Here is a 27,066-nt window from a genome sequence, read left to right on the forward strand (position 1 = left end):
CAGATTCTGCATCTTGGAAGTATGACCAAAATAAGAATTTTATAAATAATCCGCTACCTGCAGCATCCTCGCATTATAGCCTACTAGCTGGGTCTCCTTCTTCATATAAACTGACGCGACGTAATGACACAAAGACGAACGGCTGCATGCTCGAATTTCCCGCGAAAACCCACCAGTACCATTCAGATTAAAAAACATTATTACAAGCTTACCGTTGTGAATTGGGCTAAGGTAAGGAGATAGTTTTGAACACTGGCTGGTTATGTAGGGGAGCGCGGGGCACAAACTAACGCGGGGTTAGTTGTAACACACGTGGTTTAAATACTTCCACACACGCTAGCATGAAGAAACTTTATTTACTAGTTGCCATATCGACAATATATAGAGAAAAAATTGCGCCAAAATTCAGAAATCTTTGGAAGATATCACTGAACATTTATTTAACAATAGCAAAAGTAAATTTATTACTTAAGCTAATTTTTCATATATATATTTTGTTTTTATTTAAAATTAGACAAATCTGATATTATTTTAATCTCCAATCTGTTGTTTAGCAGTTTGGGTAGTTCTTTAATGCTTCACTATCAGACGACACTAACCAGGTTTAAATTCCAGTTGCACAGATAGGGTTCGTTGTAACACTGCGTTACAATGTGCCCCGCTATTAGAACTATACTATTCTATACAGTTACGATACAACTGGCATAATTAACTTTTATGAATTTCTGTTGAGAAAGCATGGGAAAAATTTTCTGGATGTTCAGGTTCTGAATAAAGACTGAGAGGAAGAACCTGAACATCCAGAAAATATTATTTCAAGAAATTTTCAGCATTTGTACTGGCTCGTCTATTTATCTCGTTTTCTGTGAGAGCTGTGAGTGGAGGGAGGGGAGTGTTTTTGTTCAGCTCTGTGTTTTTCTGAATGTCTGAATATGTTTCTTCATCTGTTTGCCTGTATTGTTTTGACCTAGGCTGTATAGCTGTGTTTTACAGAGTGTTCATTGTCAAACTACAAAATTATTTAAATTTGAATTTCTAAAAAAAAAAAAAAAATGCTATTATTTTATATGAAAAAAATCATTATTGTCTTTTATTGACAAAATATTTTAGTTTGTCATGTATATTTTTTAAATTAAATCTGATAACATTTTTAGCTGTCATATGGTGATGTTACAACGTGCCCCATCACATGTTACAATGTGCCCCACCTATGGGGCATGTTGTCACATTTCACTTCCCTTCTTTCGGGGTAAATAAAGAAATAAGTATAGACTGTATTAATGAAACAAAGCCACATATTTGTACCAGACATGTGTGAAATTAACGTGGAACAAAATAAATTCTCTGAACCCTAAGTAGCTAGATTTACACAAACTGAGAAAGTCAAAAAGCGTTAGGTTGTGCCCCGCTCTCCACTACTCTCTCAAAAAATTGAAATTGAAGTTAGGACAGCAGCTTTAAAGAAAGAAATATTTATATATTTAACATCATGTATGTATGGGTTTCCACAGGATTTTCAAAAATGTTTCACTAATGTTGAATTTTTTCGCGCTCGCAAACATAAATTGCTTTTACGTGTTACGTGATATAACATAATCCTAGTTACAGACATTTGTCACTTTATGATGTACATCAAAAAAAATATCACAAAAGTCGTTAGTTGTGTTTACATATTTAAGATGAAAGAGTGTTGAAACGAACAGAACGCACCCAGAAAATTACTGACAGGAATTTTTTAAAACGTGTTGCTATCTGCCATTCAATGTGCCTTTATTTTGAATATACGAGTCAGTAAAGCATTCAGCTTATGGTATCAGCAGCACAGCGCCTCTACCGAGGCATGTGTCTTTACTGTACAAGACAGCCGTCCGGTAGAAACACTCGCATATCAGTCATGACCGAGGCGGAGAATCAGTCCTGCGGACTAGAGCGATGGTGACGGAATATTACGAGCAAACACTAACACGACGGGTGCTCGGACAGTCTCAGAGGGAAAGAAAGATGCTTGGAGGAAAAAACAGCGACGTTTTATCCTCTGTTTCCGCGATAGAGCGCATAGGAGGAGAGTTTAGTTCGTCTTCATTCATCGGCGGAGTTTCAATGAAAAGTCTGTCACACGGTACAGAGTCTGACTGTAAACAACAGTTATAGTGTTACAGATATATCAAGACACGCGTTTATTCTCCTTTTACAATAGTTTATAGCTGCGTTTCTAAGCTGTCGGATTGTTCAGGATGCAGGTGAAAAAGCAGAGGGGCTCCGAGGACCCTCAGCGGGATGATAAGAAGCCCTCATGTTTCTCAAATATTAAGATATTTTTAGTGGCGGAATGTGCTCTGATGTTGGCACAGGGCACAGTTGGGGCATACTTGGTAAGTAAAGCGATGCTTTTTATTTGGCTCTGGATTAGTTTTACACTTTAAAGCTCTGGAACTGACTGTTCTTATTGAACTTACTGAAGTTATTTGGCTCAAAGTTTGGCTCATTTGGTTTGCACTAATCTTCAGACCTTCTTGTTCTTGAGTGCAACTTAGTGCATGGCATGAAACGTGACACGGATGTGACATAGTGTTCATGTAGTAAAGCATAGCTGCCTCAGTCATAAGCTCATAGCTGTCAGGTTCTGAGAAATAAGTTGCCTGGCAAGCTGTGTGTTAGTATGACAGATAACCTTATACGCGAGTCATTTTAAATCTCCGTCAATATAAAACACCTTTAAGCAATGTCACACGAGCAAAAAGTACTGTTTGAAGTGGACTGCTGTAATTCTGCGGCAGGTGATCACAGACCTGCTGATATTGTACGATTGCGAGTGTGATATTATCAACAGTTCTATGAAAAAGTGATTAATATAGAATAACTCATGTTTCAGACAACTGATAGTTTGGATATGGAACGAAAATAGTTCCCAAAGAAGCAACAGCATCAAGCTTTTTGTGTGACTAAGTACTGTGCTGAGTTTAGCCGGGTTGGAACAGCGTACGGTTAGATTAAATTAGTGGAACGGAGCGACAGACGATTTCGCTTCGGGGGTTAAAGCGTTCTGTGAAGCGTTGCTGCAGATCCACTCCTGGTTTTACATTTATCGCACTAGCTAGTTCACTAGTGAGACCGGCTCCAGAGATTGTGTGAAAAAAAAAGACGCTTCGACTGTCAAAAACCGCTCCTTTTATTGTGAATGCAGGCTATTCACAATACAGCGCAGCAGATTATTGATTTTATAAAAACATTACCACATAAAAAGTGGTTATTAAAAAGTTATTTTATTAAGTGGCATACTTTAACTCAAAAATACAGTCCCTGACAAAACCAGTGTTGCTATAAAATAATGATGGATGCTGATAACAGAATCCAGGACAAGAACAATCTGTTTTAGATATCTAAGAGATATTTTTGATGATACCCTCTTTAATATTTACAGAAACTGAGAATGTCAAAGTCTTTATCTTGTCATTATTTATTTTATTAAATGCCAACATATATGTGACCCTGGACCACAAAAAAATAAGGGTCAATTTTTTGAAATAGAGATTTATACATCACCTGAAAAAAGCTTTTCATTGATGTATGGTTTGTTAGGATAGGATAATATTTGGTCGAGATATTTGAAAATCTAGAATCTGAGGGTGCAAAAAAATCAAAATATTGAGAAAATCGCCTTTATAGTTGTCCAAATGAAGTTGTCCAATGCATATCCACTCACAAAAATACATTTTTGATATATTTACAGTAGAAAATTTACTAAATATCTTCATGGAACATGACCTTTACTTAATATCCTAATGATTTTTGACATAAAAGAAAAATCGATAATTTTGACCCATATTCAATGTTGGCTATTGCTACAAATATACCCGTGCGTTTAATGACTGGTTTTGTGGTCCAGGGTCACATATATCCCTGACAAAACAAGTGTTACTATGCAGCAAGAGAATGTCAGAGTGTTTATCTGTCAATATTTTGGCGATCATTCAAGATTTGATTGCTTTTTCTATGTTGACAACTCTGCTTATCAATGTTAAACACAACAGTGCTGTTTAAGTTGTCTCTGCATTTTTGTATAGTGTCCGATATCTAAAAATTCTCACATTTCTAGTTGTCAGTGAGTTGGATAGCTCACTTTATAGCATTTTTGATAAGGATGAGATTTGTCCAGCCATGTCCTCCATACCCATGGGACGTCTCTGATATCTGTGCGAGTTCAGACCATATTTGGAAAGGAAACAATCATTTGCTCTGTGCCAGAAAGCCACAATACATCATGAGAACAGTCTCAAAGGGGTACACTTGTTGTGGACTGGATTTGTTCCCAGCTTATGGAAATTGTGATGTTTGGAAACCATTTTAAAAAATGGTTTGTGGGACTGGAAGATGTAGAGATTGCCCAGATTTATTTTGACAGATAGATATGGCGTTAAACTAAATTTATCCTCCCTGGGGTTTTTACATAGACAAACCAGCTATCAGATTGCTTCAAAATATTTCCAAATACGTCTTATTGAAGCAAACATTTGTGTGAAACAGTAGAAGTTTGTATACTCAGCGTGCTTGTTTAACGTCTAGGTCATTGGGTTATTTATACATAGAATGCAAGGGATGAATGAAAATGTTTTCTTCAAATCCACTTTTATTTGTTCAAGGTTAAAAATATAATACAGTTTATCAGCATGAAGGTCATGTAGTGGCATTTGAAATTTTCCATGTAATATTGGACAGATTAATTTAGATTATTTCAGAAGCAACTATAATTCTTGTCCATTTTGAGATGCAGTCTCCACCCTCCGTCATAGACTGACTCAGTGGCTCATTCCTGGACATTGTGTCAGTTTCCTAAGTTTAGCCCCAGCCCTGAGCTTGACTTTAGGCAGTCTGGACTTCCCCCTAAGAGAGCCAGTGTCTTTTTTAATCTCCTGAAAGCTCTCACAACTTGTGTAAATCTTTCAATATGCATATATGTAAATACTTTGACTGTAATGCAAAAATGCTGGGACAGTATTTGCAAATGTCTCTTGGCAGGCATGCCACGTGACATATCCAAACAAATATCTTGTTCATCTAACCTCATCTCATTTACTTTGTGCTTGCTCAGTTTGCTTGTACTTGATACAGTACTCAGCAGAAACATGTAGATGGATGTGTGACATGTATGACCGCCATATTTCCGCTTGTGACATTAGCTGTTTCAATAGGATAAAAGCAAATAAGTGATGTTAGGCACAGCTAAAATTTAGTAAATGCAGTACTCACAAAAGGCCAGTTTAAGAGTAAAACAAAATAGTGCATTGTAAATTATATGTAGTCTTTCATAGTTAATCATAGTTAATATTCTTCTGTTAGGAATTAAGAGAACCATTAAAGTCTGCATGAAATGAAAATTTTATTTCATTTTATTTTCTAAATTCATATTATATATCTTATCGTGAACAATTCATCTGTGCATATGTTTCATTTTTACATTTTTCTCACCTCATTATGTTTAATCATAACTAGACTTTTGACAGACTTCTCTAGAGTTGGGTATCATTTGAATTTTAGCCAATTCCGATTCTGCTTATCAATTCCGATTCTTATCGATTCCCAGTTTCCAATATGGTAAAAAAAAAAAAAAAAAAAGTCAAACATTTAGATATCAAACACATTTATTATGTGTCTTTTTGCAGAATATTCTGTTGCAGCTGAATACCATGAACAAAAAATCAGCAGCCTAAAGAACAACTAACTAGACTAATAAAAACTAGATGAACTAATAAAAATTTCAAACATTATTAAAGACAAGTATACAGTCAGCAATATAATAAGAACAGATAAGCAATTTTAGCAATAGCACAAATAAATACAACTGAACAAATGTAAAATAACACTTAATAGTTTTCTTTTTATAAATAACAAATAGATTAATCCTTATTAAAGTTATTCAGTCAAGATCAGTGAGTGATTTTCTTTTTCTTTTTTTTCTATGATTAACAGTAATACACAGACGGCAGCAGGTTTATTAGCTTGCTGTCACTTTAAAACCGAATGCACGGATCCATTATACTGTTACACATGCGTTTTCTTTCTCAACTGTTTACGTTCACTTGAGACGTAACCGACTGTGTTTACAAGGATATTTTGACATAATTTTGTGTGTATTTGTCCGTTCAAGTGCAAGAAGACGGAATTGAACCAAGAAGGAATCAATTCAGTATTCGTGCACTATATGAGAGGCGGCTTTTTGTGTGCACGCTCTTGATGTGCACATCACAGAAAATAGCGTGCGAGTGCCGAATTGAATTCTCTTTCGTGTCTTCTTGTGCTTGAATGGTTAAAAAAACCACATGAAAATACGCAATAAGCGGAATCAAAATTTGAGTTTTTAACAAGTATCCGATTCCTGACCTTAAAGGGAAAGTTCACCCAAAAATGAAAATTCTGTCAATAATTTAGTCAACAGTAGTCAATGGGGGGCGAGATCTGCTTGGTTCTTCCATTCTTTCAAATATCTTCCTTTATCTACAGCAGAACAAAGAAATTTATGCAGGTTTGGGACAACTTTGGGTGAGTAAATGATGACACAATTTTCATTTTTGGGTGAACTATCCCTTTAAGTATCCGATTCCAGAATTGGAATCGATTTTTAATTCCCAACCTTAGACTTCTCTCTGGTGACATATTTAGGACTTCCCAAATCATTTAGTACCTTAAACCATGCCTCTGCAAGCTTGCATTCATTTGCCGCCTCATTTACTATTGATCGGAAGAATTTTGCGAGAAATTCGCATGATTGTTTTGCATGAGGGCAAAAATGTTCCCCATGCAGATTTGAAAGATCATAAAGCTGCTTGGTTTTAAAGTGACTTTTGTGTGAGTGTTTTTTCTTGTTTTGATTTTTGTTGTTGTTTTTTTCTGAATTTTCCGCACATTATAGTGACACCTAGTGGCATGAATGCAGTGCTGTGCAAAAGCATGTTTTCAGTTACTGATGCTATTGTAAAAATGTGATTCTGTGATTAATTTATTTTGTGAGTACAAGAAATGAGTGATATTCAACAGGTCATGTGATCTCAACATGGCAGCCTCCATGAGGCGACCCACTCCAAGTTAAAATGATCAGCTTTTATTAGGCTCCTGATATGAGCAGACTTTTCATCTCATATGAGTGCACTTAGATGTTTTTTCAAAAGTGCAATTCATTTCTTTATGCGTGAAATGTTTTAATGATTAAAAAGAATGTGTTTATGTTGACTCAAAATCAGTCTCCGCCTGACAGCAAACAATGGGCTGACACTGTAAATGACATCCCTCATTTGTCTTCCCATCACATTTTCTTTTGAACTGTTGTGATGGATGCTGTTAGCAGTGAGACCAGCCAGATATTTCACTGTCAGTTATTTATCTCATTCTTTGAAATTATTGTATTCAATATTCAACCATGCTTCATTATAATACCAATATTATACTAATATATTGTTCTTTATTCTTAAAAAATCTATAAAATCAACAACAGAGGTTTGTGCCACACCCAGAATAATGTCTGAAAAGTTACTGTTTTCTATTGGTCCACCATCTCTTTGCAAAAACCTCAATTCATGGAAAGTGTAAGTACTACGGTCAATCTGTTTCCTGTCATACTGATAAGGCAATGCTGAGTCTCTCTCATGTTCAAAATCAAACACAGATTGTAGAAGGAAGCCTGGTAGCCGCACGTGTTTTTAAAAACATATCACGCTTGAATGATAGAGACTGGTTGTTCTGCACAATTTGTCATTGCTTATTATGTAAGCGAGACTTGACTCAACAATAACATGATAGACATTTTTGTCTCATTGTTCAATAATTCATAGTCTTGCTATAATAATGGGGTTTCATGCTGAGGGATTAAAGGGCGATGGGTGTGAGCATGTCAGGGTGGAGTCAAGATTTGGCATTAGCTGATGCTGTTGACATGCTGAATGTGTCTTGGCATTAAAGTGGCAGCCTATGTGCCCTATCACCCTGGCACTGATGTATGCAGAGAGACCCAGCTATTCAGTCAACAGGTTTCAGCAGGTTGGCACAGTCTCTGAGGCCAGCAGAACGTAGTGGCAGATGAGGGATGTGGCCTGTCCTGTCCTTTCGTCATGCTTCCAGAACTTGTAGGCTGGCACATATCTTTGGGCCTGGCAGCTGACCAGAGCCAGTGTGAATAGTACAAAAGAACACACACATAGTCATTCAAGAGAAAAAAATTGCTTGACTAGAATTAAAATGTTTCTTCTTCTACTTCAAAGACTTCACATTTGCAGACATTTTTAATGCCTCATTTCACATGTTCATTTCTCAGCCTAAAAACTTTGATTAATGTTTTTGGGTATGTTGCTAATGTTGGGAAGGCTCTGGGATTGAAACATGCAAATGCCTTTTATAAGACATTTTAGGCCAAATCTTAAAGGGTTAGTTCACCCAAAAATGAAAATTCTGTCATTAATTACTTACCTTCATGTCGTTCCACACCTGTAAGACCTTCGTTCATCTTCAGAACACAAATTAAGATATTTTTAATAAAGTCCAATGGCTCAGTGAGGCCTGCATTGCCAGCAAGATAATTTACACTTTCAAATGCCCAGAAAGCTACTAAAGACATATTTAAAACAGTTCATGTGACTACAGTGGTTCAACTTTAATGTTATGAAGCGACGAGAATACTTTTTGTGCAGCAAAAAAAACCCCCAAAATAACGACTTTATTCAATCTACTGCTTCATGAAGCTTCGAAGCTTTACGAATCTTTTGTTTGGAGTCAGTGGTTCGGAGCGTGTATCAAACTGCCAAAGTCATGTGAACCATTGAAATTTCGAAACGTTTTGAAACACTTATGACGTAACGAAGCCTCATTTACTGAAATCACATGACTTTGGCAGTTTGATACATGCTCCGAACCACTGATACCTGGGCATTTGAAAGTTTAAATTATGCTGTCAATGGAGGCCTCACTGAGCCATCGGATTTTTATAAAAAATATCTTAATTTGTGTTCTGAAGATGAACAAAAGTCTTTTAAAGACAGAATTTTCATTTTTGGGTGAACTAACCCTTAAAAATAGTGCTCTACTGGTACAGTGGAAATGTTGCTGGTTAGATATAATCCCTTATTATTGCATAAATTGCGATTTTGTTCATATTTTATTATGACACACAGTATATTATGACAGAGCTTGTATAGTGGTCTTCTCTAACCTTTTTGTTAGAAAGATAAAATGTAAAGCATGATTATGGACATTGAGCAAGTAATTTTGATATTCAAATTGTGTCGTCAGTATATGCATGAACAGTACTTTGTTTCTTGCAGTTTATCTAAGTCATATACCAGCAGTTTAACAGTAAGTGAGTGCAATGTGTTTTGCATGTTTCATATGAACTGAAACACAAGACACCTTTAAGACAGGCTTGTAGTGGACTGTAAATGTGTCACAGACATCAGTTCTGCACAAAAGAGAGTGGTCTGTTAGACAGTCCAAGGTACTTTTCAATTAAATTGCACCAGGCTAACTACAGGAAATTGAGTTAGAGCAAATTGAATTGTCAGATAGTTATGACCACAACATCACATCTCTATGTATATGGCTCACATTAAACTCATTATTCACATCAGGCATTTTAACTGTTTACAGAATGTTTCAGTTTTATGCTATACAGGTGGTTTGGTAACAGAAATTGTGCTTTTTTTACTCTGCGTTTATGTCAATCAATTCGTTGAGCTGTGTAATTCAGAAGTTCAATTGACCCTAGAATTGCTATTATTCACAAAGAGGCCTATAAATAACACTGGAAAGACTGGTAAAGGCCATCATCAAGTGCATGTACAGTAGATGCTATCCTTTTTGGACAAATATCTTATCCATCTTTTTACATGGCAAGTTAGCAAATAAATAAATACATGTTTACTAAAAAATGAATATATGGACATTAAAAAAATCCTTTTAGCTGTAGATTATCTTAAGGCTTTAGCTAAGAAATGTAATTCATTGAAATGAAAACAAGACAAACATTATTATTATTAATTTTATTTATATATACACAATGCAAGTAAAAAAAATGTTTTTATGTATTTCCTCTGAAACCCTCCACCTCCACCTATTCCCAGAACACGTCTTAAGACAAAAGGTGATCGTGCTTTCTGTGTAGTAGCTCCAAGACTCTGGAACTCTCTTCCTTTAAAGTCGAGAACTATGGGTTCTGTGGAGTCTTTTAAAAAACATCTAAAGACGCATCTTTTTGGACAAGCTTTTAATTAACAGTACAATTTGCCTGTTTGTATGGATGGTATTTGTAGAGTATATTTATGTATATTTATCTTATTTGTTTATTTTCATTGTAAAGCACTTTGTGACCCCTCCTTGTCTGTGATAGGTGCTATATAAATAAACTTTACTTACTTACTAAACTTTACTCCCCCAGCTATACCTGCCTAGATCCGCTACTGGATGTATGTATACTATTTATTACAGATGCACTGATTGCAATTCTCTTGGCCGATTCCGAGTTCCGTTTTTTTTTTTGTTGGTGTGACCTGCCGATACTTATCTGCCGATTCCGATTTTTCAGATTTTCTTTCTAAGAACTATAATTGACAGCAAATACAAACAAAAATCTACTTTTCTTCAACGCAAAGTTAAAAAAAACAAAAAACAAATAAGAAGTCAGTAATAAAATAAGAGAGAACAAATAAATTGCAAACAACAGCACAAATTTAATGCAATAGAATAAAGCGAGCTATGAAACTTTAAGTTTTTCAGTAGGTTTTAAGTAGGTTTTTATTCAGGTACGAAATACTACAGAAATTAAATTAATCAAATGTAAAATAACACTGGATAGTCTTCATTGTAAAAATTAAATACAGACTAATGCTTACAATTAAAGTTATAATAAAACTTATTCAGTCAAGAGCAGAAAGTGATTTTCTTTGTCTTTTCATTCTTTGATTAACATGACAGACAGCAGCAGGTTTGTTAGGCTGCTGTCACTTTAAGAGTTTATGCACAGATTCAATATACTGTTACACAACATGCATTCTTTTTCTCAACTATTTAACGTTCCAAAACTGGCTGTGTTTAACTGAATACTCTCCAAGACGGGCATTTTGACATAATTTTGAATGTATTTGACCGTTTAAGCACAGTAAGCCACTCTCACTCGAGCGAATGAGACGAGTGAGAGAGAGGAGGCGGGTGTGTGTCAGTTTGGCATCGGAGAGAAGAGAGCGAGAACACACATGCAGCTGACGTTATTGCCTGTTCCGCTGGTAACAAAACGGATCGGCTCAGAACTGGAAAGATGTGAGACTGACTGGCAGGTCACCGATCCGGGCCGACCATGCGGGAAATCAGCCGATTCCGATCCCTGGCCGGTCGATTGGTGCATCTCTACTATTCATGCAGCAGCAGCATATCTTACATGCTCACAGCACCGTGTCTTTGTATCTATTAGCAATAACAAGTTCATACTTGCTCTGTAGCAGCAGCAATAATCAACCGCAGCAGAAAATGCCTACATTTAGCTATCTAACATCATTTGAAATGAAACGAGAAAGGAAAAGGCATTGTTATATTTCCATGGACAACGGTGAAATATAATTTAACAGCCATAGTACAAAAGTATTTTTCTACGTAATAACGTTTCTTAATGCCACGACTGACCAATCAGAATGAAGTATTCCGGAGAGCTGTGTAACTAATCGAGTGAATATTATCTTATCCATCAAATTGAAATGATCTCTCCAGTTAAGGAATCTGTAGTGCAGCGTGGGGAGATTTGCAGAGACCCCTATACGCAGCATCTGAGAAAGGCCTGGAGTTGGCTCGCTCTAGAGGAATAGGATTATAGTAAAGAGCGTGGCCTCAGTAACATGCTCTTTTCACAGCCAAGGCATATTTGTGTTGCTCCAGCTCAAAGCTGCTTCATTAAAGTCCTGTGATTCCTCTTCAAGGCTGCCTGGTGGCATTATTTCACTTCCGCTATAACTGTCATAAGCCTTGATAATGAATGTGTGACAAGTAGCATGTTGATGATTTTACAGATTGAAAGGATTTGTCAAAACAATTGTTTTACTATGTCATTAGTTCTCTTCTTTGTCATGGGTTTAATGTCCTTGTATTCCACCCTAGTTGGAATAGCTGTGTTTGGTTTGAATGGGGATTTGTTTACTTTAATATGACATGCTATTTCTGTGTAGCATGCAGCATTACTCATTTTATATTACGTTATCTCATTTCGTGATCTTGTGTAAATATTAGTGAATATAAATACAGTTTCACTGCTGAGCTTTAACGTCACATGCTACCTCTCCAAGATGACTCACAGTTTAAATTAGGTTTAGTGTTATATTGTTTAAAGGTATAGTTTACACCTAAAAGTGAAAATTATCCCATAATTTACTCACCCTCAAGCCATCCTAGGTGTATATGAATTTCTTCTTTCAGACAAACACAATTGGAGATATACATATATATATATATATATATATATATATATATATATATATATATATATATATATATTTTTTTTTTTTCCTTTTGAAGGCCAAAAATCCATCGTAAAAGTAATCCATATGGCTCCAGGGGGTTATTAAAGGCCTTCTGAAGTGAAGCAATGCGTTTTTGTAAGAAAAATATCTATAAATATAACTTTATAAACTGCAATTTCTAGCACTTTGTAAAAAAAAAAAATGTAACGATCATTCATACAATTTTATACAAGCTTTGACAATAATGAAATTATTCCATACAAAGAAAAGTGAAATGACTTGCGTTTGTTAATCATCCCATCTGATTTTGATTTAAAAATAAAATTACAGAATTAAACCGTTATAATATCATATTAACTTTTATGCTTTACATCACACTGCCTGCCCTTGAAATCCAACCTGTTCTGAATATAATCATCCTCCGGGTCAGATAACGAAATCTGTGAAATGGTGATATTGTACCTAAAACTCCAATATTGTTAGATTAACATTACAGTAATTCTTCTGCTTCCTTTATTTCCTAGGTGAGCGTGCTGACCACACTGGAGCGGCGCTTCAATCTTCAGAGCGCTGATGTGGGCGTCATTGCCAGCAGCTTTGAGATCGGCAACCTGGCCCTCATTCTCTTCGTTAGTTATTTTGGTGCTAAGGCCCACCGTCCTCGGTTAATTGGCTGCGGAGGCATTGTCATGGCTTTGGGAGCGCTACTCTCCGCATTACCTGAATTTCTCACCAGTCAGTACATGATAACAGACTCATGGAGCAAGGATCAGGAGCGAGACATGTGCTCCAACACCTCTAAAGCTGATGAACCGTGTGGGAATAGAGCCAACACCAACATGATGTACCTGCTTCTGATTGGAGCCCAGGTGCTGCTGGGTATTGGTGCAACGCCTGTTCAGCCCCTGGGTGTGTCCTATATAGATGATCATGTGCGGAAGAAAGACTCCTCTCTCTATATAGGTAAGTAAGCATCATGTTTCCTATGAGCTGGGGTTTTTAATGCATTTAGTTTACATAGCCACAGGCATCAGTTTTTACGCATAAGTAAATTGCACTAGAATTATTTAAGGAAAAGCATGTATCTCCTCTAGGGCCTAGTAAGTAAAAAGTAGATGATTATCAGGGTGATTCATTGTGGTTTCAGGCCTTCCGATGGCAAGCCAAAAACCACTGATGTATTAAAGTGGAACAGCAAATAAGAAAAGGTTGAGCTATTACGCACCAGAAAGCAGCATGTGCACAAAACCACTAAGTCAATAAGAAAAAAAGCATGTGCATGTGGGCAAGCGTGTTTTATTTTATATTGTTTGTGACCTACGGCTTTAACAATTATAATCAGCAGGTGAGCAGTGCTGGGAGGGTTTTAAACATAATTACTTTTATTTTGTATGTGTGGGGAAGAAGGTCATGGAAAAAGAGCTTAAAACACAATATAATGACTTCTATGGGAGCAGTAGATAGCAGGTTTTGGGGGTGTGCAGCAATATATACCATATATACTGCTGTTTATGGTCAGTAAGAGTTTTTTAAAAGAAACTGTTACTTTTATTCTGAAAAATATTTGTTCAAAAATACAAAAAGTACAAAAAATTTCCACTAAAATATTAAGCAGCACAGCTTTTAACAACATTGATAATAATAAGAACTGGTATCAGCTTTCAAAGTATCATTTGATACTGAATACTGGAGTAATGGCTGCCAAAACAGTTAATAATATTTCACAATATGACTTTTATTTTTGTGAAACTATTAACATTGAATTCAAATTAAAAATTTTATTTGTTTACTGTATTTTTGATTAAATAAATGCAGCCTGGGTAGGCATAAAAGGCTTCAAAAAATATTAAAGAGGACGTATTATGCCCCTTTTCACAACATGTAATAGTAAATAGTCGTTAATGTCCCCAGAATGTGTCTGTGAATTTTCAGCTCAAAATACCCCACAGATCATTTATTATAGCTTGTCAAATTTGCCCCATTTGGCTGTGAGCAAAAACATGCTGTTTTTGTGTGTGTCCCTTTAAATGCAAATGAGCTGCTGCTCCCGGCCCGCTTTCTAAAAGTCTACTACAACAACTCTTCCTCTTCTCTAAAGCAGCCCAACGTGGCCTCACCCCCTTTGTTGTGTGTTCTCAGGGCAGGGTTTATATAAATTTTGAGGTTAGTGATGCATGTCACCAACCCAGGAAGAAGCTCGTTGTAGTCCCTACCAGCCGTTTGTTGTAGTCCTTAAACAGCGAATTCTTTAAAAGAAAATATCTCTCTTTGCATTGAACTTTGAGCGTCGTAACTTTGCAGGTGTTGTTTATGCTCAAACAGCAACATTACACGCTAACTAAAGTTAAAAAAGTGAAGTCATAATCAAGGATCACTTTTTAAAAAAATCTTACTGACCATTACTGAACTTTTAAGCTTGCAATTCCAGAGAATTCTGATAGACAATCTTAGATATAAATTAAAAACAAGACAGAACATGATTTTAATATTGTCCTCAGTACAAAAAGCCTGTGACTGTAGCTCACTTGGTTGATTTTGTAGTTGTCAGGGTGGCACGAACAAGACAAATTTCATGTTCACAAATAACAAGAAACATATCTCATAGGTACAGGCAGCAAATCTTATCAAAGCACACAGATTTCCAAGTCTCAAAGTAGGCGAGCCATGGTTTGTTTCACATGCATGCAGCTCAGTGATGAGGGAGAGACGATAAGTGTTGAAAAGGAAGAAGTGCCTTCAGTCCCTGTTTGATGCTGTGATGCTTCACAGGTTCCACATCAAAAGGGATGTGGAATTTAAAATGATAGATTTTAAGTCACAGTTGAAATATATGATATGTCATTGCATTATACAAAATATCACATCAAGTGACATTTGCAAACAAATGATCATAGACATTTTCATGTACTGCTAATACATGAAAAATCATAAGGTGTCTTTATTTTGAACAGCATATCTGTTGCTTTGCTTTGATAGTTTGTCATATGGTTTATATAAATGTTTAGCCTCCTTGTTAGAGTGCACGACTCCCATGCCGGGGACCCGGGTTCGAGTCCCACTTAGAACAAGTGGTTTTGAAAGGAGGGGTTACATAAAATATACATTTAGGTTTGACATAAAAGTCCACATACATTGTATACATTGTGCAGACAGTTTTACAGTGATTTTTCTTTCATTCTTTCTCTTTTGGAAGTGTATAAGGCATTGCTAGTATTTTTCTGTCAGGTTTTTTCTCAAGTTGTGAAAGATCCTCTCTTCATTTTCCTGTTCTTCTCTGTTTCTTACCTCAGCTCCTGTTCAAAGTTCTTTATGCAACAAACCAGCATTTCAAAAGGCTTTTGGGCAGGCACAGTGCTTGTTTGACAGTGTGCAGTAGGAAATGGACACACACTGATTTCAGTTTGCAAGCTCAGAGGGAGATTTGGAGCTGTGCTCTTCTGATAAGCCGCACGACAGAGTTTGAAGGCAAACAAGCAGCGTTTCGTTTGAGAACAATGTTGTATTGTAGTGGAGGCTGCACTCAGCTGATCGTCCAAATCCCTGTGCTGCAGGCATGGCATGTGCTGCATGAATGGGCCAGATTGTTCAGACATCAACCAAGATTTCTTTTTTTTACGTACTGCTAATAGATTCTCAATTTGCAACACAACAACATAGCTTGTGTAATTGTTTTTCCTCTTGTTGTTCAGTGTTGTTTGCAATGCACAAACTTAATGCTTGATTCAAATGACGTGTTTAATATAAATAGTGCATCTCCAGAAGTCTTACAAGACATTGTTAGGTTGTACAAAGAAAATGCACATTGAAGCAGTGTGATCAATCATATTAGTGTTTGTGGTTTATGCCACGTGATTGATGGTCTGCCATTTTGTGAGGATATTTTCAGAGTAGCTGCAGATATGTTAGCCTTCATTCAGTGTTTGAGAGAGTTCTGGACTATGATTTATTGAAAATATTGCGCCCTTTTGCTGGCAATACAAAATTGGACACTACTGTGAATACTGCAATGTTTTTAATTCACACTTTTATTAATTAAGTCTCCAAAAGATCGACTTAAAGAGTAGTTCCGTGTCTCATAGTATGAGAGTGTTAAGGCATTTTATTAACTCTGAACTTTGACAGTAAAAATGGCATCAGGTTAATAAATAGGTATTTTATAATACAGTATATATACCTTTCAAAAGTTTGGAGTTGCTAAGATTTTTTAAATGTTTTTGAAAGTGATTTCAAAACTAAACATTTCAGATTTTTAAAATGTTTTATGCTGTCCAATGCTGCATTTATTTGATCAAGAATACAGTAAAAACGTTACATTGTATAATGTAATTATTATAATGGCAAAGCTGAATTTTCAGCATAATTTTTTTAGCATCACATGATCCTTCAGAAATCATGCTGATTTGGTGCTCAAGAAACATTTTTTATGTTGAAAATGGTTTGTGCTGCTTAATATTTTTTGTGTAAATATTAAGGTAGCTTTTGTAACATTATATGAATGCCTTTACTGTCACTTTTGATACATTTAATGCTTGCTGAATAAAAGTATAAATCTCTTTTACTGACCCCAGACTTTCAAACGGTTGTGTGTATATATATATATATATATATATATATACACATATTGATTAGAATATTATACATTATGTATTCATATATAGTTATTATTTATAAAGTTCTATTTTATTTATTATTATTTATATGAAAAAAGGTCAATAAAGACAATGTTTCTTCAGCTATATCACCCAGCTGTATTCTGAACTGAAGTGGCCTTATATAGATCTTATATAGAAAACCACATATAGGCATTATAATAGCCTCAGTTACCCTTTACCTTTAATGAGCTTGGACAGACCGCATCATTGTGTCTTTTATTGCCTGTCAGCATCATTGAATGTGGCTTCCAGGTCGGCCTGAACCCAGACTGTCGTTCTTATCTGCACTCCTGTGGCCTGAATGTCACATTGCACTCATGTGTTTCTGTACGCCTATGCACTCTCCACAGTGAAAAGCCTTCATTAGTAGAGCACACAGTGAGATCTTATTAAAATTGTTCATTAGTAGATTCAGCGTTTTAACGCTCTCAAAGAAAGCAGGGAAGGAAAGAACCTTTATGAAAGATGTTTTGTTACACACCTTAGCTTTCAGTGTCTCTATAATTATCCATCAAGTACTATACTTAAGATAAGTGCTAGCCTACTTTTTTTCTGCTGAAATCTGAAAAGAACACTAAATGGAGCTTTTATCCTCAGGAAAGCTGTTTGAGAAATATGTTAATGTTGGATGAGACAATTACCACCTGTTGACCATAGCAACAGAGGAATTATCTGATGCAAATTGCTTCGATAAACAACTTCATATGAATATGCAACAAGACTAATAATGAATTAGGGCAATTTGTGTCCATATGTATATGTCTTTGCATATACCCAAATAAGAAAAGTTTGATGCTCTGCTGGGAAACCCTGGGTCCGGCCATTCATGTTGATGTAAATTTGACATGTGCCACCTACCTAAACATTGTTGCAGACCAGGTACACACCTTCAAGACAGTGGTGTTCCCCGATGGAAGTGGCTCTTTCAGCAGGATAATTCGCCCGCCACACTCCACACATTGTTCAGGAATGGTTTGAGGAACATGTTGAAGACTTCAATGTGTTGCCCTGGCCTCCAAATTCCCCAGATCTCAATCCAATTGAGCATCTGTGGGATGTGTTGGACCAACAAGTTCGATGCACGGCGGCTCCACCTTGCAACCTAAAGGGCCTGAAGGATCTGCTGCTTACGTCTTGGTGCCAGATACCACAGAGCTCCTTTAGGAGTCTTGTAGAGTCCATTGGTGGGAAGATGCTTTATTGGCAGTATGCGGTGGACCAACAGCATATTAGCAAAATCTCTTAAAGACAAGTCATTTCACTCGTCGGCCATCTTTATAACGCCTCGCGGGCATGCAAGTGCAGCTTTTTGAATAGGGAAACATCAAATTCTCCAAAGCTGTTTGCAAGCTTTCGATGAAATTTTGAAATCACCAATGAAATCTGACAACAGCTGTCTCATAAATTTTGTTTCTAAACGCTCAAATCATGACAATGACATTTTTCAGGCTGGATCAAGCTAATGCGCATGCGCAGTCATAAGTGCGCGTCTGACTGTTTCTATAGGAACCGGAGCTTCTAACGACTGCTGCAGTGACGCGATGACTTTACCAGTCGCTGACTGGCTCTTCTTTAGAAGGCGGGACTTATTCCGCCATATTGCTTGTTGCACTTTCTCCCCATCATAATAATACGAGTGCAACCATCCTGAATGGCATAAGCACTTTGTTTTACATGTGTTTGTTGTTCAAATGACTGACATGCTTTTAGAGCAGGCTTCTGGGTGATCTCTGTAGGAGTGAGACGTAATTACAGAATGAGGCAGGAATGCTAACCAGCCGGCCATGAGGTAGGTCTGAACTGGCCCGGCAGCACATGCATACCGCACAGCCCTATGAAAAACAACTCCCACAGGGGGAGCTTGGCTTTTCCTGCTTCCTTACAGTAAGCCTCCCACAAATCTGCCCGCTGTGCCAAGGGCTTTTCATCAGCAAACGCACAGATTTAATCTATTAGGTCACTATTAGCCCCGCTTCTCATTTTATTTGTTGAATACATGAAGAGACAGTGTATACAGAGCGGTGTGTTAGTAGCCACCTTTAGTAGGAACAAAATGTTAGAGGTCATCTGGAACACTATTTCTGCAATGCTGCATCAAACATACTTCACATCTTGCAACTGCAGCTCTATTTCTCATTATTCTGTCAGGACCACTATCGTCAAATATGATTGACAATTAGCATACAGTTTGGATTGGCGGTATGGTTCTGTTCTGGGCAAAAACCTCCCTGCACATCCATGCAGCCTAGCATGGATAAGAGCAGCAATAACCCCCCTTAGGGTAAATAGAACAGAACAACAGATGTCATTAGTCCTTAATGAGATTTTAGTGTAACATAATTCAATATAAATGAGTCTTATGAAGGAATATCAGAGGTCCTGATTGTAAATGAGAGGTGGAATTGGGGATGGAGGAGGGTAATTTGCTCCAAGCTGTGATAGTGTCATATTCCTATAGGTAGATGTGGATCAGCTGATGCGAGCTTGACTCACGTGACCTGCCAGAACTTCCATAGTAGGAAAAAAGTACTATGGAAGTCAATAGCTACCGTCAACTGTCTGGTTACCAGCATTCTTCAAAATATCTTATTTTGTGTTCAACAGAAGAAAGAAACTCATACAGGTTTAGATCAGCTTTGAACTTTGAACAACTTGACTTAAGATGACACTTCACTTTTAAAGCAGATTTGCAGGTAAACAAAGCATTTGTATGATAATCTTGTTTTTAGTGCCTCAACATTTGGGCATGTGACTAAAGCATACAAATACAGACAGGGTTCAGGACTCAAATTGGACGCTGTTCCCAGAGTTCCTGTAACCTTTTGCAGTCCATTGCTAATTTTGGGTCTTCCCACAGGGGCTCGACTGCAGAAATTCACAGCATGTACATGCGGGGATCAGGGTATTGCCATGACAGTCAAGAATGCTTGAACCCAACCGAACTGGCTCTCCATGCTTTACAAGCTTTTACAGTGTCAGTAACATGATTCCTGTATGTTGACTCAGTTGATTGGATTCATGTATCCCAAAGACAGTGAGGGGACAGCAGCTGTAGACAGAGCTTATTCAAACACATTAGCCCGCTCATGTTTGAATATCCAATTTCTAGGTACTGATAAAAATCAATAAATTATCAGAAATTTCCAGACAAATCTACAATACAGAAATATGGGTACTAAAATTCTGATTTGATGATGAGAATCACCAAAACAGGAACAAAAGAATAGTGGCAGAAGGTAAAATAATTCAGCAATATACGCAGTTTTATGTAGTCAAGTGCAGACTGTAACTATCACAGTGACAGATGTGAATGCTTTTTGTTTTTGTCTCTGGTTAGGCGGTTCTGGGAAGACTTAACCCAGACCTGCTCTGGGCCTCGTCACGCCGCCCAGGCAGAAGATGATATGACAAGTGGCTGTTTGAAGCAGGGGAGACAAAGTTCCCACTTTATTCTGCTGGTTTAGATCTAGGACACTGTCTATAAAACACAAAACACAGTCATTGTATTCACAATGTGAATATTTATTAACATAATGCAATTTGTTAAGGCATGTCTATTTTACATAAAAGATACATTTTGTGCCTATTGTTAAACATCTAATGTATGTGTCCTTTTTAAATAGGAATCATTTTACGTATAGGTACTCTCAAGCCGCTTTTCCACCAAAATTACCTGGAACAATTTGTCCCAGGACTTTTTTTTCCCCCAGACCTGTTGCTGTCTGCATTTCCATCTTGGTCTAAAGTACTGTGAAGATTAAGTCCAGTGACGTAGGACTGAGTGCAACTTTCCAGTTCCCGCTGGATTTCGTAATCCGCATATAAGCTTAAGCATCGGTCGGATTTTTTAAACTCCATTATTGATTCGAATAGCAAACAAGCTCTTACTGCACGCACCGCTACAGACTTTTAAAAAATGTTCGTTGAAATAAAATGCTGTGTGGAGTCAACCAATCAAAATGCTGCATGAAATCAACCAATCAGTATGTTAAGCGACAAAGTCCCACCCCTGAAAGTTCCTGAACTTTGAAAAAAAGTACTACCTCATGAGCAGGGACTTTCTGAGGGGGGAATTTTTACCCGGAACTTCAATTAGGCTCTGGTCCCTGCAGTTGAGACACACCGAATACCATCTCAATGTCCCTAGATCCTGGGGAAAGTTCCTGTGGTGGAAAAGCGGCTTCAGAAATTTTTGCTAATTACAAAATGTTTACCCCTTAAGACATGAAAATAAAATATATTAAATATTTACATTTGTAATATAGTTTGAAATAGGGCATGTATACAACAGCATTAGAAACTGAAAACTTTTATTTTGTGTGATCCATGCTGAAAATCCAAGATGGCTGCCATTCCGGTCAGCGCTACATAAACGATAAAATTCTGAGTGCCATCACCATAAAATCAAAATTGATGATTTTTTTTTATTTTTTTTTATGGAATTTGGTATTTTTTTTTAATTCATGTGCCCGCATAAACTTTCATTAAAATAACTCTCACAGCAACATTCTCTGACACTCTTCTCTGATGACGTTTACTGGCGTGAGGGCGGGGCAAACTGTCACTCACATGACATCACAGCAATAGCAAACCACAACCATCCAATCAATCCTGATGGACAAAATTAAGTCCTGCCCTACATTTTTTTCTCGTTTGAGAAGCTGTTTCACTCAGATCACAGGTCTTTGAAAGTTCATATGCTTCTCTCTGAAGTTATTAAAGATAACTATGATAATATTTAACAATATTGACAAATGCAATAAAATATAATCTTTTGAACGTTGAACTCTATACTGCAATGTTGATGTTTATCTGAAACCACAGAGAGATCTCAGATGCATCCTTAAGAGACACGTCAGCATGGCTGCTGCAGTGTTTCCACTTCACCCCCTGCCGTCAGCCACGCATGCTCATAAGCCACTTAAACGCTGCACATGTAATGTCATCTTGGAGGATTAGATTCTAAATGGGTTTTTCCATCTCGCCGATAAGCTCCGTGCCAAGACCACGCCTTACCAACTCCTGTTTGTTTAATTTGAGAACAATGAACGTTGTCATCTCTCACTCTGCAGGGGTGAGAGAACAGACTTCAGCAGTCCTCACTCCCAGACAAACCCATTCTTTTCAGTCTCCTGTCAGCTCCTGCGTTATTTTGCAAGATAAATGTATCCAACCCTCTCTTTAAGTTAGTCCCTAGTGCTTTAGTGCTTATTTTTTCAGAATAATTTGCAGTAGCAGATAGTCAGAGGTGTCATGACTGGATCATTATTGCAGTGATTATTATGTTTCTAGCATGTTATATGTTTGGGAACAGTTCTTTTACCCCTAATTGATGGAGTGTGTAGCTTTTCATTTCTTAAACAACCATGAAGGAAGACGTATCATGGCCATATTCCAGGATGACAAAGCCAAGATTCATCAGGCACAAAATGTGAAAGAATGTTTGGGAAGGAGCATGAAGAATCATTTTCGCACATGAATTGGCACCTCTGAGTCCAGACCTTAAATTCAATGAAAGCCTTTGGATGTGCTGGAGTAGACTTTACAGAGTGCTTGACTCTTGCATTGTCAATAAAAGATCTTGACCAAAAATTGATGCACCTCTTGATGGAAATAACATCACAACATTTATTTCCATCAAGAGGTGCATATCTTGGCTTTGTCATCCTGGAATATGGCCATGACTTGTCTTCTTACATGGTTGTTTAAGAAATGAAAAGCTACACGCTCCATCAATTAGGGTTAAAAGAACTGTTCCCAAACATATAACATGCTAGAAACATATTAATCCCTGCAATAATGATCCAGTCATAGACTCCAAAGTATTTGCCTATTTAAATCCAAACAGTGACTATATAGTACGCTTCTCTGTTCCATGAGCTTTAAGTGACATGAGGGCGGGCAGATGAGGACAAAGCAAATGATCTGCGACTCAAATGGACTGACCAAATTAAACATGAATGTGTAATATTTAACACAGTGTTTTAGATAAAAACATTTTGACCTACAAGAAAATATTTTTGCAACTTTATATTTTTTGGGGGGAGAGCTGTGTTATAAAATCACTTGGCTCAGAAGCCTGAGGGATTTGTGTAGTTTGAATGGGTATAATGTCTTTATGATGCAGACAGATACTAGCAGGTAAAGACGGGATGTATGCTACTTAGCGAGAAACTAATCACGTGGGCAGAAAGTGGCGCTAAGATGATTATGTTGAGGAGAGCGTGTCCAACCTTAGTGAAGCCTGAGAGAAGGCACTGCGTTTGAACTTGGATGAAACTGTGATTAATTTAAATTGAACATAGGCAGACTTCAGGATTAGCTTTAAGACTGCATTAAAATGAGGTTGAGTAACATCACTGGGGTCATCTGGCGTCACTCACTCACTTAATCCTATCATTAGTCAATCCTGCTCGCCAATCAGACTGAAACAAATCCTAGGTAATAGAAAAGAGCTACTTTCCCTTCCAAACAATCTGCGCTATAACCACAAACTGCCATTCAGCCATGTAGGGAGGAACAGGATACAGCATTTGAATCGCAAGACCATATTTATGTCGTGTTTAATAACCACTTAAACCATTTAATTTGTTATTCATTATAAACATAATTTTTTTTCTTTTATAAAGAGTATCATTATGAGGAAAATTCTTTTTTCTTGCAAGACTCTGCACATTGATTTCCATTTTTTTCTTCCATCCTACTAGCCTCAGAGGACACAATGTCAAGTGTTGTTATATGCAGACACAAGCCAGACCTACGTCTCCTGCTGGCTGATTGTCTGTTTACATGCTCTACAATGCTTTTAGCCCTTTCCAGAATATTTTGCTGGAGATGTCTTATGAGATGTGATGACCTACAGTATTCCAGAAACCTACTTGTATCCTTTAAGCCACACCAATCGAATGAATGTCATAGCATGAGGAATTTTTGCATTGACTTTTCACCAAATAGTGTTGAGGTAATTTTTTATAGATATATGAAGTTAGTTCATTGCATTAACTATGAACGTGTTCCACTAATGTTTGAAATCCACAAAATGTCCAAATGCCCTTTGTCTTAATTATGAACAGTTTTATTGAATTGCTTTATCATTACAGACCTAACAAAATTTGAGCCTTGATTGATTGATTGATTGATTGATTGATCGGTTGGTTGGTTCGTTGGTTGATTGATTGATTGATTTATTTATTAATTCATTCGTTGGTTGGTTGGTTGATTAATTGATTGATTGATTGATTGATTGATTGATTTATTCATTCATTCATTCATTCATTCGTTGGTTGGTTGGTTGGTTGTTTGATTGATTGATTGATTGATTGGTTGGTTGGTTGGTTGCAAACAAAAGCTTCATTGATGTGGCACTAGGCTATTTTACAGTAAACACTTCATAGTCTGTCCAAAACAAGCCAAAGAAATCTTGTCTAATCATTCATATTACCTCTATGAACGCCTGCTGGTTTGATATATTTTGTACCTTGTGCAATGACATTGATACATTTTTTAGTCTGACTGAAGTGTCCAAATACATTTTGTGGCTTTTTCTAAAAAAAAATTGTCAGTGAACCTAGAGCTGTGTCACAGGAGATAGCATTTTGGAAAGCTGTAAAATTGCTCATGTTTCAAGCAAGGCAGCTCTGAATATCTCATGAGGTCCAGAGAGCTGAATCTTCTGGGGCTGATGGTGGTCCTCAAACTGCATCATCTTCCACTTGCTCACCAATCCCCATGACCTTGATAACCCGTCGCTGCTGAAATCTGGGTCACAAGACTGATTACAAAGCGGATTTTTTTTGGTGCTGGGTGAAAAACGTAGGGGGAGGGCGGCATTATAAAATACAACACATCAGTGGCTTGTCTGATCTGCAATCTGGCCTTGAAACTATCGGATTGAGATGCTCAGTCCCTCCTAAGGCACGCCATCTCTGTCTTACACTGGAACATTGGCACTTCAAATCAGGGATGATTTAATTAGAATAGCCTGTTCTTACAGATTCATGCTGCCCCTGGCATTAGTGTAAATACCTGGACTCATTGATTGAGTGGTTTGTAAGTAGTAGCTCTCTAAACCCCCTCCTGTGAGTTCAGCACTTTTATTTGAGGTGCGGAATAAGATTGTCTAATTAAATGGGTGTGGATCAATAAGGGTTGGCTGTAACTATAACATTCAGTGTTCACTCATTGATTGTTAGGAAACATCCCCCATTTTGCTATGCACATGCCTAGCTGAGAAAGACAAGCTCTACTGGTAGCAAATATACAGAATGGGTTTGCACATCATACACCTCTGAGCTAATGCACAGCTCAGGTTTCCAACCACAATCCACTATTTATCCACAGTTAAAGACAATAGAGAAGTATTTACAGTGATTGAATAAAATCAATACTGACCATGGCTAAATTGAAATATGAATATATTGAAATATTGGTCAGGCCAATAAATCAAGAATATTGTGACCATTTTGACATTATTAAAAGCTGAGATTCTTGAATACACTACCATTCAAAGGTTTGTGTCTCTTTTGTTCATCAAGGCTGCATCTGTTTTCTATTTTGATATATTTTGAATTGAAGATCTCTTATATGTTTTCATTAAAGTGCTATGTTATATATATATATATGTAGGCATTTTATATATAGGCAGTGTCGGGCCGGTTTTGAGCATCGGTCAGGTTAGTTTTTTCATTGTGTTCCGCACCGTTTGGCTCTAGTCAGACACCGTCTGGGTTTTTTGGGCCGATTCAGCATGTTGAATTGGCGTCGGCGCCGTCGGTGAGAGACAGAACTCTGATTGGCTGTGCAAGACCAGTGTGGTGCACAGGTATCTCTCATTAACAATCACGTCACCGGCCTCCCTTCAGTCCCACAGTTCTCAGCCTCACCTAACTCATCATAATGTTAATTACATACAGTTCATTTACATAAACATCACATTCAGATCTTGGTTAAATGTTAGATAGCAAATAACACATGCTATTATAACTATCAAAGAGACTGTCATTATATACTTGCATGTATATTATCAAACAACATACAGTATATGTGGTCTTAAAAGTTCTCAACCTAACCACAGGCTCTACTCTCCACCACAGTGACAAAACTAACATAATAGAAATCACAACATAACACAACATTAAACACTAACTTATGTCTCCCTATGTTAATCTTGTGCAAAAACACACAAAATAACACTTAATTTCAACATTTATTTTTCTTATACAGTCTGACATGCTGGGAATTAGAAATCTGCTACAGCTCAATCATATTGAGTTCAGCTTACTACGATCAAATTTTGAGTTCATGCAGCTTTTTTCTATTAAGTACAATGAACTTTCATTATTATTTGAGTCAAACAAACTCATTTAATTTCACTTTTCGGTTTTACGATGTGGTAAACTTTGTTTACGGTTTGTATATCTGCAATCCTAGAATCGGTTTCTCTATTTGAATGACTAAAATAGAATATTAATACCTGCTGATATACACAGATATTTACTTAAACGCAGGTGCAGAACGCACGTGCTAGTGGACAGTCGCCTTTAGTCCTTTTGGTTTGTTCAAGCGCAGTTTTTTAGACGAGACACAGCCGACGAGAGGCGACAACACAGTCAGCTTTCTTTGCTGCAAGTTCTTTGACGTCGGCTTGTTGTGTCCCAGGCTTTAGATATCAGCATTAGCATCTACCAATAAAAATCCCATACCAGTCAGGACATGGCATAGTATATATACAATTCATCCTTAGTTCAGTTCATCACAGTCATGTTTATTTGAAGGCTCAATACTGAAACTTTATACCAATGCTACTGTTTATACTTGGCAGATCTGGTCTGTTTACAGCTTCCCTTCCGCATGCAGTACAATTAGTGCCTAATTATGAATAGCAGGCATGCTTTGCTCTAAGGGGCTTCTTTATTCAGTGGCCTGGTTCCTCTCTG

General features: G+C 37.1%; 1 protein-coding gene across 1 annotated transcript in view; it reads left to right on the plus strand.

The window, feature by feature from the left end:
• Window positions 1–1,833: 1,833 nt before the first annotated feature.
• slco3a1a (solute carrier organic anion transporter family member 3A1a) overlaps window positions 1,834–27,066 on the plus strand; it is a 59,392-nt gene continuing 34,159 nt past the window's right edge. The window contains exons 1-2 of the mRNA XM_051870414.1: window positions 1,834–2,372; window positions 13,004–13,442. Of these exons, the coding sequence (XP_051726374.1) occupies window positions 2,235–2,372; window positions 13,004–13,442 (577 nt within the window). The 5' untranslated portion in view covers window positions 1,834–2,234. The remainder of the gene's footprint in view (window positions 2,373–13,003; window positions 13,443–27,066) is intronic.

The sequence above is a fragment of the Ctenopharyngodon idella genome, chromosome 18, assembly GCF_019924925.1.
Source record: "Ctenopharyngodon idella isolate HZGC_01 chromosome 18, HZGC01, whole genome shotgun sequence".
Classification (NCBI taxonomy): domain Eukaryota; kingdom Metazoa; phylum Chordata; class Actinopteri; order Cypriniformes; family Xenocyprididae; genus Ctenopharyngodon; species Ctenopharyngodon idella.